At 38.9% G+C, this 14410-nt stretch overlaps 1 protein-coding gene across 1 annotated transcript in view; it reads left to right on the forward strand.

The window, feature by feature from the left end:
* The window catches only part of COL4A5 (collagen type IV alpha 5 chain), a 139588-nt gene that overhangs the window by 97102 nt on the left and 28076 nt on the right, over positions 1-14410 (forward strand). Inside the window, exons 32-38 of the mRNA XM_058196543.1 lie at positions 7267-7434; positions 8110-8199; positions 9116-9265; positions 10014-10112; positions 10261-10350; positions 11611-11750; positions 11938-12064. Coding sequence (XP_058052526.1) covers positions 7267-7434; positions 8110-8199; positions 9116-9265; positions 10014-10112; positions 10261-10350; positions 11611-11750; positions 11938-12064 — 864 coding nt within the window. The remainder of the gene's footprint in view (positions 1-7266; positions 7435-8109; positions 8200-9115; positions 9266-10013; positions 10113-10260; positions 10351-11610; positions 11751-11937; positions 12065-14410) is intronic.

A 14410-nucleotide genomic window follows, 5' to 3' on the forward strand; every position in this document is an offset into this window, starting at 1 on the left:
TTCCCCAACCTGGCACTCTCCAACTCTTTTGGCAACTCCTGCTCCCAGAATTCCATGCCAACTGGGAATTATGGGAATTATAGTCCCAAAACATCTGAAAAAAGTTGGATTGGGGAACTCTGGCTTTGAATGAAAGGAATGCAATGTTTTAGGGTCCTGCTTTGAGTTGCTTTTCATAAAGTTCAGCTGAGGTAAATAAACTGAACAATTAATGTTTAAATATTAAAACAACCTTAAATAAACTAAGGAGGATAAAATATGCAATCGATGCATAGCTTATCCTCCATAGATATATACAGGTAGTTCTTGACTTATGACCACAATTGAGCCCAAAAGTTCTGTTGTTAAGTCAGACATTTGTTAAGTGAGTTTTGCCCCATTTTATGACCTTTCTTGCCATAGTTGTTAAGTAAATCACTGTGGTTATTAAATTATTAACCTGGTTGTAAAACGAATCTGGCGGCTCCATTGACTTTGCTTGTCAGAAGGTTGAAAAAGTTGATCACATGACCTTGTCACATGACACAACAGTGGTCATAAAGATGAACCAGTTGCCAGGCATCTGAATTTTGATCATGTGGCCACGGCAAGGATGAAATCTACTTACCTTCCCTACCAGTTCGGACGTGCACGCATCACATACACGGGCCAACCCTCTGCGCATGCGCAAACCCTTCTGCACATATGCAGAGGATAAAAAACAGGTTACTTCCTGGTTAAAACCAGGAAGTGACGACCGGGCAGGTGGGTGGAACCTTGAACCACCATCACTACCGGTTCTCTGAACCACCGGCTGTCATCGCTACTGGCTCGGCCAAACCGGTCCGAACTGGGAGCATTTCACCCCTGGGCCATGGGGATGCTGTAAAGGTTGTAACTGAAAAATGGCCATAACTCACTTTTTTCAGTGCTGTTGTAACTTTGAACAGTTACTAAATGAACTGTTGTAAGACGAGGACTACCTGTAATATTGTTCAAATGACCAATAGCTCCAGGGTAACCAAAAAATGTTCTTCATTAGATATGTAGAGGTCTACAAAAGATATAAATGGTTTTAAGTTGAGAACTACCTGTACTTACATCTAGCTATTGTTTTTCTATGAATGCAATTTTGCTTCACTTGAAGAGTACATTAGAAATTAATGTTAACTGATATTGTAAGTCTTTAATAATTATATGATAGGAACTTTACTGGGCTCTAAGAATAGGTGCATTTAAAAAGGTCTTAATTTGAGAAACATTGAATCTTAAATCCTTAGCCATAGTAGTAGCATTATGAAGTAAATTGCACCAAAATCTCTTCTCTACTTATTTCAGTATAATTTGGTTCTTCTTGTACACCATGCATGATTTGTAAACACAGGTTGATTTTAAACCATGATTCTGCAAAATGTGAGCTCCCCATTTCTATTTCTTTCAAGAAAATCTGTGCCTGGAAATGTAAGATTCACTGCATGTTCACAACTATGTGGCAAAGTACACACAACATTGTGCATCTCTTTCATTTGCTATTGTATCCATTTCATTGTTCCTATTTAAAAAAGGCAGCAGAAGAAAATACCTTTCATTTCTGGGCTGTGGAGCAAAGAGATTTTAAAAAGAGTTACTAATGCCTGCAAAACCAGGACAATACACCTGGCCCTCATCATATGGTCACTGAATCGAATCTGGCAATGTAGCATCTGTGGCACTTCCTAAATAAAATCTGAAGCGTTCAAAGAGCACCAATCTCACAGTGTTTTAGTGATACGGTATAGGACCCTCTCTGTTAGCATGCACACTGTCGTCAGCTGCTCTTCCGGTTTCCAGCATGCGCATGTGCACCAGCCAGCTGGTCTTCAGGTTTCCGGCGCTCCGGCATGTGCAAGGACGTTCTGGTTTGGGCACTCGGTGCCGAAAAGATTCGCCATCCCTGGTATAGGATCTCATGTTTGAGTCTGGGATTGGATTAGAACAGGGTTCTCCAACTTTGGCAACTTTAAGACTTGTGGACTTCAACTCCCAGAGTTGTGGAATTCAGACTTGTGGAATTCAACTCTGGGAATTAAAGTCCACAAGTCTTAAAGTTGCCAAGGTTGGAGACTCCTGGATTAGAAGACCTCCAAGGTCCTTCCCAATTCTGTTATTCTGTTATTGCTGTTCTGATTCTTGCAAACCTTTGTGGCAATATTTCAGGTGAGACCCTAAGAGATCTTCAGGGTGTTATTATAGCTATATGGGGATATGTTTGATATTTTAATCATTTGGCACTTGCCCATTGCATCAAATTGCACGATGACAGCCGAAAATAACTCCATATTGTGTGGTTGGCAGTTTTAGTATTTGGAAAAGGTTCAATTATTCCAACGGACCTTGAATCCTATGGATATGAACATGTAGCTTTCTTGGTAACAATAATAATTATTTTACAAATAAAGGAGAATATTTGTAGCTCAGGGTTGACATGAGGGGGCCTTGGTGCTCTCTGAGCTTGCTTGTTTTCTTGCAGATGTTTCATTAGCCAAACAAGGTAACATCATCAGGACTAGCCACTATGTAGACCGATATTTAGAGTAGTTCCCTGATCTTGTGGGTCTCTGCTGCTCTGCAGATCTTCTCAAGATTTTGTCTGAGGACTGGAAATGGGTCTCTTAGGATTGTCCTCCCCTCCCTATGTTATGCATTCAAGCACTTCAAATGAATCACTGCATGTACCACAGCCATTAATGGAGATGCAGCCACAATCTGCATCCTCTCACTTGAACTACCACTCACTCGCTTGTTTGTCAAGCACTGGACCTGCCCCAACACATCATAGCTGATGAGTTTTTATTCTACACCTATTTATGTTTTTTCCCCCACGGGACCACTGTTTCTGCGTATCTCAAATATCTGTATCATTGGGTATTATTTACCTGTCTTTTCTCCTCTTGTGGAAATCAATGCCTGGCTAAAACTTAACTAACAATATCAACCTGCATGAGCTTCATCTGCCGCTGTTAATGTTGCTGTAATGTCATCGCATCCTTCTCTTCCAAAATTTAGCTTTTCCTGCTGTTAACGTAAGATAGCAATGATGCAATTTTTGGTAACTTAAGCCTTGAAACATCCTTCTTGGTTAATGTTTTCCTCGGTGGGTATTAGCATCATGTAATTATGGGTGGTTTTTTTGGAGAAGATTTGTTTTAAAGGGGGAAGAAAGGATCCTCCAAAATATTAAAAATAAATACGCAAAAAATAATACTGAGCTATACAGTACACCACTGCTTCACCTCCCTCACTCTGGGGCTTCCAGAAATAATTGAACTGAAACTTCCAAAGTCCCAACCAGTATAATCAGTGGCTAGGGATGATGAGTTCGTAGACCATCATAATTATGGTGACTACCCTATTACTGAAGTCAAAAAAATAAGGGAATTTTTATTTAATGTCATTAATAAGACACCATTTTAGGAATGTTTATATTTAATTCTGTTTCCTAATCCGATGATTATGGTCCACTGGAAAACATTACCATGATGTTTGTTCCACTTTCTTTGGTGTAAGTGTTCTATTGCCCTCTTGAAGTAGATAACACAAACTAGAATCCATGATAAATCGTTCATTCAATGGTGGCTCCGTCAAGATGGTTGCCCACTCTTTTGAATGGATCAGTCTTTCTAGCATATGCATTGAACCTAGTTCCAGTCATCCTCTATGGAACCTCCCAATGCCATGGTTGGCTGGTTGATGGGAGCTGTAGTCCAGCACAAATTGAGAAAGATTTGTGTGGGTTTTGTTCAACCATCTGTGTATTAACCTTTGTATCCTAACCCTAACGGCGTTCTTCCAAATTTTTGCTGTGCTTCAACTTCCTGATGAATTCTTTCCATGGTGACTTTTCAACTTCTCAGGCCAATCAGGTACAGTGGTTTCTCTATCTAAGGTCCTTTTTGCTTGCTTGTTTTCCTCTGCTACTTAAATGTATTGACTTGTTTTCTATTTACCTTTTTTTTTTTTTGAAAAAAATACATCTATATAAAAGGTTGTCTCTGAGGGATTCTTTAAACTACGGATTCTTGAGATATCAAGATCTCAAGAGAATGTGGAGGTCTCAAATAGATCCTTTCCTTTTCTAAAAGGTGGGGAAGGGAAGGGAAGAGAAGAATTAAGAAGCTGAAATCCAGAACTAGGAATGAAAAAGGCTCTGCTTTTGGAAAGCAATAGCCAATTTGGAATTGAAAATAAATAGGGTTTATTAAAATGGCAATCCAAAAGGAAATCAACTCTGACTGTTCTTTGGAAGGACAGATAGTGAATCTAAGCTCAAATACTTTGGCCACCTAATGAGAAGAGAGGACGCCTTGGAGAAGACAAGATGCTGGGAAAGACTGAGGAGAAGGAGGCAAAAGGAGAAGGGGACAGAAAAGGATGAGATGGTTAGATGGTGTCATGGGCGCAAGGAACATGAATTTGGGCAAACTACAGGAGACAATGGAGGACAGGGGAGCCTGGTGTCCATGGAGTCACAAAGAGTCAGATATGACTTAGTGACTGAACAACAATAAAAATTATAAATTATTCATGAATAATTATAAATTATTCATGAGCTTTAAGAGACCTCATAAAATGCACAAAGTTGTTTGTTTTGTTTTGAAGTTGGAAGTATAATGAGAGAGAATTGTTAGCAACTGGATATTTTAGTCTTTTTATAAGATTTCGACTTGGAGTGGATAGTCTGGACCCCTGTCCTTAGAAGTATATTTACTCAGTCTTTCTTTTTGCAGCATTGATGTCTGGTGGTGGCCAAGCTAGTAAGAATTCTGGTCCAACATGTAGTAGTGTACAAAGCTATGTGCAAACTCAAAATATTTCAGCCTTGAGGTGGCCTGTTTTGAAAGTTTCCCATTCAAAACAGTTTCAACATAAAAAACATCTAGTAGCTAGTGTGTCAGAATGCTTCTGATAAAGTGAGAAGAATCCCTCATGAGCTCAGAACTGGGGCTTTGAAGGTCAAACATTTCTAGACTGAAACTTTGTGTATCCTTCTAATCTAAATGGACATACATGACCAATTTCACAGTAAGATTTTGTATAAAACAGATCAGATTGGTTGCAAATAGATGTAGAAGTTTATAAATCTGAGATCTAACTTGCAAGGGGAAAAAACCTTTTGTTGTAGCAATATGTTTGTCAGTGGTTGTATAATATCTGTTTCTGGGGGAGGGTTTGTGTGTGGTTTCTATCCACATTTTTAATGTTTTTAATTAGTTTTGGTTTTTTCCCTTGGAGTTTATATTTTAATTTTTATTGAAAAATTTAAAAAATCAAATTAAAAAACATTCGGTTCTGAAACCAAGGTTCTGAGCGAAGATCTAATTAGGAAGGTTGTGTCAGTTTTTCAGCTGTGCTTGTCCCCCTAAAAGCAAAAGACAATTTTCACTGTCTTTTCTCAAAACATGTAGCGTTTAGTTGAATTTGTAAGGAGTAAGTGGCAAATTTCCAAGGAGCTGGTGAGTAAGTGCAGTTTTCTTCACAGTACCTTGTTTTAAAATAGATTATTCATGTAAGGCATTTATAATAATATTTTTCTTAGTACAGTACTAGGAAAAATTGCAAATTAAATCAAAACAATAAGACTAATATTGTCTGGTTTGCAGGAATAGTATTATCTGGTTTGTGTAAAACACAATCTTGGTTCAGATCAACAGCCCAGCTGGAATACAGAGTCACTGGAGAGAAAAATGAATTTCCAAATATTTTTACAGATATTTCCAACCACTAATAATGCAGTTAAAATGCCTTAGAGAATCAATTCCCCAATTTCTACATATTAGCAAGGATTAATATGTTGATCACATAACGTCTGTTCTCTAGGGTAGGTTTACACTGATTTTTCTGTATTTTGTATCTTCAACACTAAATTCCAAGAGTTTGGTCAAAAAATGGGTGTTCACTAAAATCTGCTGAGCTGTAGACTTTGTTGAATTTATTTTATTTATTTTATTCGATTTTTATACCGCCCTTCTCCCGAAGGACTCAGGGCGGTGTACAGCCATATACATTGAGGCTAAGTGGGCCAATCTTAAAACCAGAATTATTTATGGCACAATTTGCAACCACTGTCCAAATTTCTGTTTCTTATATAGGCAAAATCCCCCAACCTGGTGTACTTCTCAGGTTTGGATCTTAGTTTCCAGAATTCTCAGCAATAACCATGTGTGAGGGAATGTAGTTGGATTCCCAGGAGGGAAGGGTGCATTCCAGAAGAATAAGAGGCAGCTCAGCCCAGAGATTATGTGTGAGAGAAAGAGGGTAAAAACAATCACTCAATCCCTAGTGCCGCGTAACAGGGTGAGCTCGCATTACTTGTCCCAGCTTCTGCCAACCTAGCAGTTCGAAAGCACGTCGAAAATGCAAGTAGAAAAATAGGGACCACCTTTGGTGGGAAGGTAACAGCGTTTCGCTGGTCCTTTGGGGTTTAGTCATGCTGGCCATGTGACCACGGAGACATCTTCGGACAGCGCTGGCTCTTTGGCTTTGAAACTGAGATGAGCACCGCCCCCTAGAGTTGGGAACAACTAGTACATATGTGCGAGGGGAACCTTTACCTTTAACATTTTCCATATGCTTTGGAAGGCATATATGTGGTAATCTACTTCAGTCTGGCAAGATTCTATCTATAGGTCTGGAACAATAAAGAAATCTACTTAGAAGAATCACCATGTGTCTTTCTTGATTGGGGTGGGTGGGTGGATCTGACACCATGTGTCAGGGTTCCAAGTAATACCCCAATCAAGGAAGACTTCGAGGCCAGTAGTTCCTCAAAGTTCCATTTTATTAGAGATGTCATATTGGCACATCTAGGAAAACCCGAATCTGAAAGCCTCCAGGTTTTCCCCACTCAAAGGAAAGTCAAAGTCCCTTCCCCTGTATCCATATGTCCATCACATGGTCCAATCAATCCACCGTCCCAACTGGAGATGTTTCCCAGTCACGCCTCTCCAGGTGCAGGCTGAACATCCTCGACTCCCAGAGCTTCAAAAGTACTCTTTTGAATGCTGTTATGGCTATCTATTTCTACCCACTCCATGCAACCCCCCTTCCATTTTCCCACAGCATTAAGTGTGGCAGCCCTGAAGATCCAAAAAAAAAAGATGGCCTCCAGGGCTGACACCGTGCTTGCTGATGAATTCTAGAAGTTAAAAACTAAATACCCGCAAAGCATGAAGGTGAGGGAAGGATGAACTAACAGCTGATTCTGGGAAAGCTATAATTAAAGGATTGTATTCTGACAACTTCTCCTAGGATTTCAAGGCATCCCTGGCGAGAAAGGAGATCCTGGGCCACCAGGATTTGATGTTCCTGGTCCTCCAGGTGACAGGGGCAACCCAGGTTTTCCTGGAGCACCTGGTCTTCCAGGTGGACCAGGTTCCCCCGGTTCTCCAGGACGAGATGGAACTCCAGGCATACCAGGTAAATATATTTTGTGCTATTGTGGTTATGTAGATAGGAGGTGCTTTCATTTTACAATACTTTCTGATAATTGCATCGACATAAAATTCATAACGGGGTGTCTTGATGAATGGAAAACAGTAGGGAAATGTCCTTCACCAATCAAAACATTGACTCATTTCAAAGGTGATGAGCTGAGAACATTTCCAGGTTTCTTAGAGTCTGGAAGCCCTCAAAGAATTAAAAGCTTTCCAGTTATATTCAATTATGCTGCTCTCATTGAAGCAAGAGAGGCGCCATCTTGTGGAGAGTTAATCCTTTCTGATCTCTGCTGCAGAGTCAGTAACATGACCCTCCCATGTACTCATGATGCTCCTAAGATGGCTGTCCCAAATTAAATAGGATCACCAAACAGAAAAATGGGAATTATTTGAGCACAAGTGAGAGGGCATCCGGTTCTCAACCTTCACATCTTTTAAAGGTGTGGACTTCAACTTCCAGAATTCTGAAAGTTGAAGTCCACATATCTGAAAGCTTCCAAGGTTGAGAGATATTGAATTAGAGATCAGCCAATTGCCTTGCTATTGCCAAACATTTCAGGTTGAAATTTCAGGAAGAAAAGTGATGGAAGTAAAAAGATTTGGAAAGTTGGTGATTCTGTGGCTCCAAATAAAACTGCTTCTGCTGTGCTTCCAGGAAGCAAAGGCGAGATGGGAGTGATGGGGGCACCTGGTCCTGTGGGAGCATCTGGATCTCCTGGAAGAAATGGCTTCCCTGGGCTTAAAGGTAAGAGGTCTCTGTTTTCCATCCCTAGAATTTAGAATTAATCCTTTAAATTCGGTAAAAGGGCAAGTCTGCTTTTGATATATTGCCTCTAGATAGAGAAATTCTAATTTCAGACACAACCTTCAGGTTTTTCAAGACAAGGTGTTGTCAATAGGTGCTTCTCTTGGCATTCATGCATATTTCTATATCCTTTTCATTTAAAAAAAAAACAATGGAAGGCTAACATGCTTCAAAGCCAAGCTCCCCTTCCATCACATTGACATTTTTTCCCAAGAACACTGCATTAACATGCCCTGTATATATATAAACATGGTGGCAGTGTGCAATTTAGTGCTTTGTGGCCACTTCCAAACTCAACAAAAGTTTGGAATGGCAGAAAGCCTCAGAGCATCTTGGTACAGCTCAACAGTTTGCCTTCTGGCTGATTATGATCCAAGGTAACCAGTTTGTGAGAGATGTCTACAAGATGCTCTCAAAATTCCAAATCCGTGTGCAACCTAAAAGTTTCCCTACACCTTTAATTGATGACATTATTTAGATCTAAATGTGTAATCAGCAATAATAAGCTATGATGGAAAGGTCTTTTGCATCAAAATGTTGACCTTGAACCAGAGCTGACCTCCATCCAGCCCTGATGGAGAAAGTGGTCCAGTTAATAATCACGCTAACCAAAGTTTTGTGGTTGGCTTGGAAATGAAATGGACAAGGATGGGATGAGATTAGAGGAATGTCACCCTGATGAAGAATGCTTTATCTGTCATAGTTGTTGATGATTGAAGATCATTCTAGTGATAATGTGGTAAGTTGATAATGTGAAGGATATAGTGGATTTTCACTTACTTCATTGGGGCTTAAAGACTATTGTCGGTGCACTCCAAATTAACAAGAAACATTATGTGCTTTGGATATTGCTTAGGCAATGATGGTTTACCAGGACAATCAGGTCAACCAGGACTTGCCGGACAAAAAGGCAGCAAAGGAGAACCTGGCTTGCCGGGAGCTCCCGGAAAAATTGATATTGACCAACTGGGTTCCAAAGGAGAAAAGGGGGAACCTGGAGAGAAAGGTAAGAAAAGGTTCGCTTTGTGTTCCTTCCACATGATAGGGGTCAGCAGATTGGGTATTAACAAGGTGGGTGTTTTTTCAGTCTCAGAACTTCCATTAATCCATAGGTTTCACTTCCCTTTCTGGTATGTTTCTCAGGGTAAATATTCCTCTTAAAACAATTAAGAATATTTGTTCTTGAAAAAAGTGATTGAGATGGCTAGACAATGTTTGTCACTCATACATTTCCAAGAATTTGGAAGATGAGAAGCAAATAATTGAATATTAATCTGTACTTCCCTGTCTGATATTCCTAAATGAACAAAATCTGGTTTATTTCAGAGAAGTCCTGAAGAACTCTGTTTTCTTGAATTTACATCCTTTAAACCACAGGCTGTGTTCAATAGAAATAGAAATAGAAAAACAAAAACAAATGTGTAATTAAATAGAAAGGCAAATCAGTTAAAATGTATTATTAAAAGGAACTATATCACTATTATCCCCTTTACAGTTATGGCTTTTCTATGCTCTCCAGTGGATATTGCTTTCAGTTTGGAGATAAATAACTCACAATAATGCAACAACATGATTAAATCCTTATATTTAATTTGGGAGGAATGTTGTACAACCAGATGTTAAATACTATAATTACCAGTATCAATAGGAAGGTTTTGGAACTCAGTGGCACCTACTCTTTGCTACATGTCTTTGCTTGGCTAAGTCAAACCTAAATATGAAGACTACTCATTCAACCTTTTGTTTCCTTGAAGGTAATCCTGGTTTGACCGGTCAGAAGGGTTATCCAGGCCTCCCAGGTGACCCAGGGCCTGCTGGATTAGTTGGACAGCCAGGTGCACCTGGATTGCCAGGTGAGAGACAACCAACCCTTTTCTTTTGATGAAGGACAATGGATGAACTTGGCCATTACAAGTTATAAAGATTTTCTTATTGCTTATGTGTTTACAGCATGGAAATCCATCCAGCATCAAAGTAGTAACAATAATTCTGTTTTAATAGGTCCCAAAGGAGACACTGGAATTCTGGGGCCCCCTGGACCAGTTGGGCCCCCTGGATTAAAAGGTGCCACTGGCGAGATGGGACTGCCAGGTAGGGATTTCATTCCCCACTCCTTCCAACCATTCATTAAACTAAAGATTGTCTTAATAATTGGAAACAATTTAGGTTGAGTCTTTTATTCCTTGACTGGAAAGATATAGGACAAGAGTAAACGGAGCTGGGTGGGAGGGAGTTAAATATGTCATCTGCTTAGGTTCCTTATGTTGCCACAAATGATCAAAGTCAGCCCCACTCCTTGAATTCTGTTGACCCTTATCTGGCGCCAATTCATATTTGAATTTTAGTTAACTGAATTCTTCTATATAGGGTTGAACAATAAATCTGAATGTATGGTCCTGATCATTTGTGCCTGACAAGAAATGTAGGATTGTATCGTGAAAAAGGGGATGTTTCAGAATAAAACATTCCATAACCCATATGCTCTCCAGATGTGTTGGGCCTCAATTCTAATAATCCCATACCAGGAAGCTGAAGATCCATACCTCTGGATCATGCAAAAGATTGGAAAAGGCTTCTTAGAAGATTGGCTGTCAAAAACTGAATTTCAACAATGTAAATTGAAGAGTTGCGGTAGTGCAGTAGTTAGAATGCAGTATTGCAGGCTAGTCAGCTCACTGCCAGGAGTTCAATCCTGACAGGCTCAAGGTTGACTCAGCCTTCCATCCTTCCAAGGGCGGTAAAATGAGGACCTAGATTGTTGGGGTTAATACACTGGCTCTGTAAACCACTTAGAGAGGGCTGTAAAGCACTTTGAAGTGGTATACATAGAAAATCAAAGTGCTATTGTTGCTAAATTGCCTCTACATGGCATGGACATAGATAGGAATCAAATTAGCTTTTAGGGAACAGGGATGTGGTTAGGAATCAAATTAGCTTTTAGGGAACCCTGAATTAGAAGCAGCATACATGCTGTAGGGAGCCAACATGGTGATATTCTCTTCCCAGATACAACTGGGAATCCAGGATGTTGGACTGGATAGGGATCTGTGATCTAATCCATGAAACTTCTCCTTAAATTCTTATGTCATCTAGATTGACAACAAGCAACAAGTATTTTAAACATCAGCCACTCCATTTTTTATACTTTGTGAAAGCATTATAATTCTGTAGTGCAGAAACTCCACATTTCTTTGTGCTTGGTATTCCATCTCATTCAATCCATCTGGGTTTGGTTTTTCTTCAACCCTTGCCTTGCCACTCCACTTGTAAAGTGTGATCCTTGATCCACAATGGTTATATACACTGCTTCAGAGCTGCTATGATCTGCTATTTTTTCACTGTTTTGCACAGGTCCCCCTGGCACAAAAGGTTCACAAGGCGTCCCAGGGCGTCTTGGCCAGCCTGGTTCTCCTGGGTCATCTGGACTGAAAGGAGACAAGGGGGATCCCGGTATTTCAGGCATTGGTATTCCAGGTCCTCCTGGCCCCAAGGTAGGTTGTCTAGCATTCTTTCCGGAAGTACTGAAAAGCACCTTTTCATAATCATGGACAAGATTGCCCTGTGCTACTCCAAAAGGCAACTGGGTTTTTTTCCTTGAAAACCTTGTACTTCTCATCCAAGAAGCTTCTTCAGCTTCTAGATTTTCCTTTTTAAAAAAATGCTATGTTTTGTCCCCAGGGTGAAAGTGGATTACCTGGCTTCCCTGGTTCTCCAGGCCCTAAAGGATCTTTTGGAAATCCGGGGTTGCCTGGGTCACCAGGTACTCTGGGAATAAAAGGTGAACCTGGCCTTCCTGGATTCCCAGGTAATTGATTTAACATGGCTCATTTTTCTTCTCTTTTTTTCTTCTTCTTTTGCTTCTGAAACAGATAATTTTTCCAGAGCTTAAATTCTTTGTGAAGGTTTCTATCCATTTCATGTCCTCCAGATGCGCTGGGCTCCTACAGCACCCTCCAGAGATTTGGGACTCCTATCTAGATGGCCTTCAGTTGGAAAAGTCTTTCATGAAATGAGGGGAATTAAAACAGTTATAGAGAAGCAAGTTCTCTCTATAGGTAGCCCTCGACTTGCAGCCATTCATTTAGTGTCTGTTCAAAGTTACAATGGCACTGAAAAAAAGTGACATGACCATTTTTCATACTTATGACCATTGCAGCATCCCCATGATCATGTTATCTAAATTTGAAGGCTTGGCAACTGGTTCATGTTTATGATGGTTGAGTGTCCCGGGGTCATGGGATCCCCTTTTGCAACCTTCTGATAAGCAAAGCCAAGGAAGAAGCCAGATTCATTTAACAGATAGGTTAGTAATCTAACAGCTGCAGTGTTTCACTTAACAACGGTGGCAAATGGAGCAAAACTCACTTAACAACCATCTTGTTTAACAACAGACATTTTGGGCTTCATTGGGGTTGTAAGTCAAGGACTACCAATATTTCTTTCTATACTGTGTCAATTACCACATCTTTTTTGTATATGTTTTATTTGCAGTTTTTCTTTAACAACCAGCATAATTTGTGGACAGTGTAATGACTGGGTCAATACATTTTTTTACACAGTGCTGACAGTAATAATATGTATAGTTTTTCTCATCCAACTACTAACCTTAATATGCTCATTATATTCTTTTATGTATAATACTATTTTCCCAATTTCCCCCCCACACACACACACTTGGGGTTCTTCCATATTCACCTCTTTATCTTTAAACAGTACTATTCTCTCTTTATGATACTTCGCTTTCTCCAAAAAATATTTTTTCTCCAAATCCATCAGTTACATTTCTTCATACAATGTGTTTATTGACCCCTATTAAATCATCAATATCCTAATATTTTAAGTATTACTCAAGTTCCACAATATTTCCGATATCTCAGTTTTCTATAAACACCAATAAAACCAATTATTAGTAAAATTCATTCGATCCCAGGATTATATCTCTAAGTCCCCTAAATTTGTAATCCTTAAAAGCTATGAATTCCAATATATTTTTTTACACACTGTTCATCATAATAATACATTTAAATATGCTAATCACAGTCTTCAACCTCCTAATCTTGATATATTTGTGGTTATAATAAATTCTATTATAAATCTATATATGTGCTACTATTTTCCCAGTTTATACTTTCTATTTGTTTCTATTTCTATTAGTTTTTAATACCATCATAGTATTATAGAATCTTAGGTCTCTCTTTGTCATCTCTTAGCCTTTTTAAAATTTCATCATTTATTGACTTTTTGGTGATTCTTTTATATTTCTCTCATAGGATCCTATATTTCTTTCTAACATTTTTACATAGACTGAATGTTCCCTCTGCCTTACCCCTTATCTCCTCCTGCTGCATCATTTAGATACTCATCCATAACCTTTTCATTATTTTGGGGAAATCTTCCTCTTTTTTTTCTCTGTGCTATTATAAACTCTTAAGGGATTATCTATTTAATTCTTAGTATTAATTGTTATTGCCCTTTCATTGCTTTTATTTTCTTGTAAAGATGTTTTGTTCATCTTTTCCCATCATTTGTTGAGAGTGTTCCACACTCACTTCTTTATCTTTAAACAATCCCATCATCTCCTTATGATTCTTGGTCACACTTTCATAAAAACTTTTAGCCATCCTTAACATTTCTTCATAGGACTTTATTGTCTCCTGCCGAGTCATTTTGTACCAAATTAATATATTAAAAATTACTCAATGTATCTCTAATATTCCAGTATCCCAATATCTAAAAATTCCAAAAAATGAATTATTAATAAAATTAATCAATCCCAGAATTATTCCTCCAAATCCTCTAGCTTTCTAGTCCTTAAAAGCTATAAATTTATACTTTACAATCTTTATAGTTTCCAGTTTACAACTTCCCAATTGTCCAAATTTTAGTCTTATTTGTCTTTTCTTCTTTTTCTCTTTTTTTCCTCTTTTCTTCCCCGCCCCGCTTCTATTTCTTCTTCTTTTACCTCATAGGATGATCTATCAAATGATGTTAGTGAATCAAATCCAGCTTGGCCCACTAGGTTTTCTCAAATCTTTCAAATCTACCTTTCAATGAACAGTTCCATAAGGTTTTGGAATTTATAGTTCAGTTTGCTTTAAAAATCTCCAAACAGCTCAGTAAATGTTTCCAGGCCTCCAGATCTCCTACTAAG

Source organism: Ahaetulla prasina, chromosome 11 (assembly GCF_028640845.1).
Source record: "Ahaetulla prasina isolate Xishuangbanna chromosome 11, ASM2864084v1, whole genome shotgun sequence".
NCBI classification, from domain to species: domain Eukaryota; kingdom Metazoa; phylum Chordata; class Lepidosauria; order Squamata; family Colubridae; genus Ahaetulla; species Ahaetulla prasina.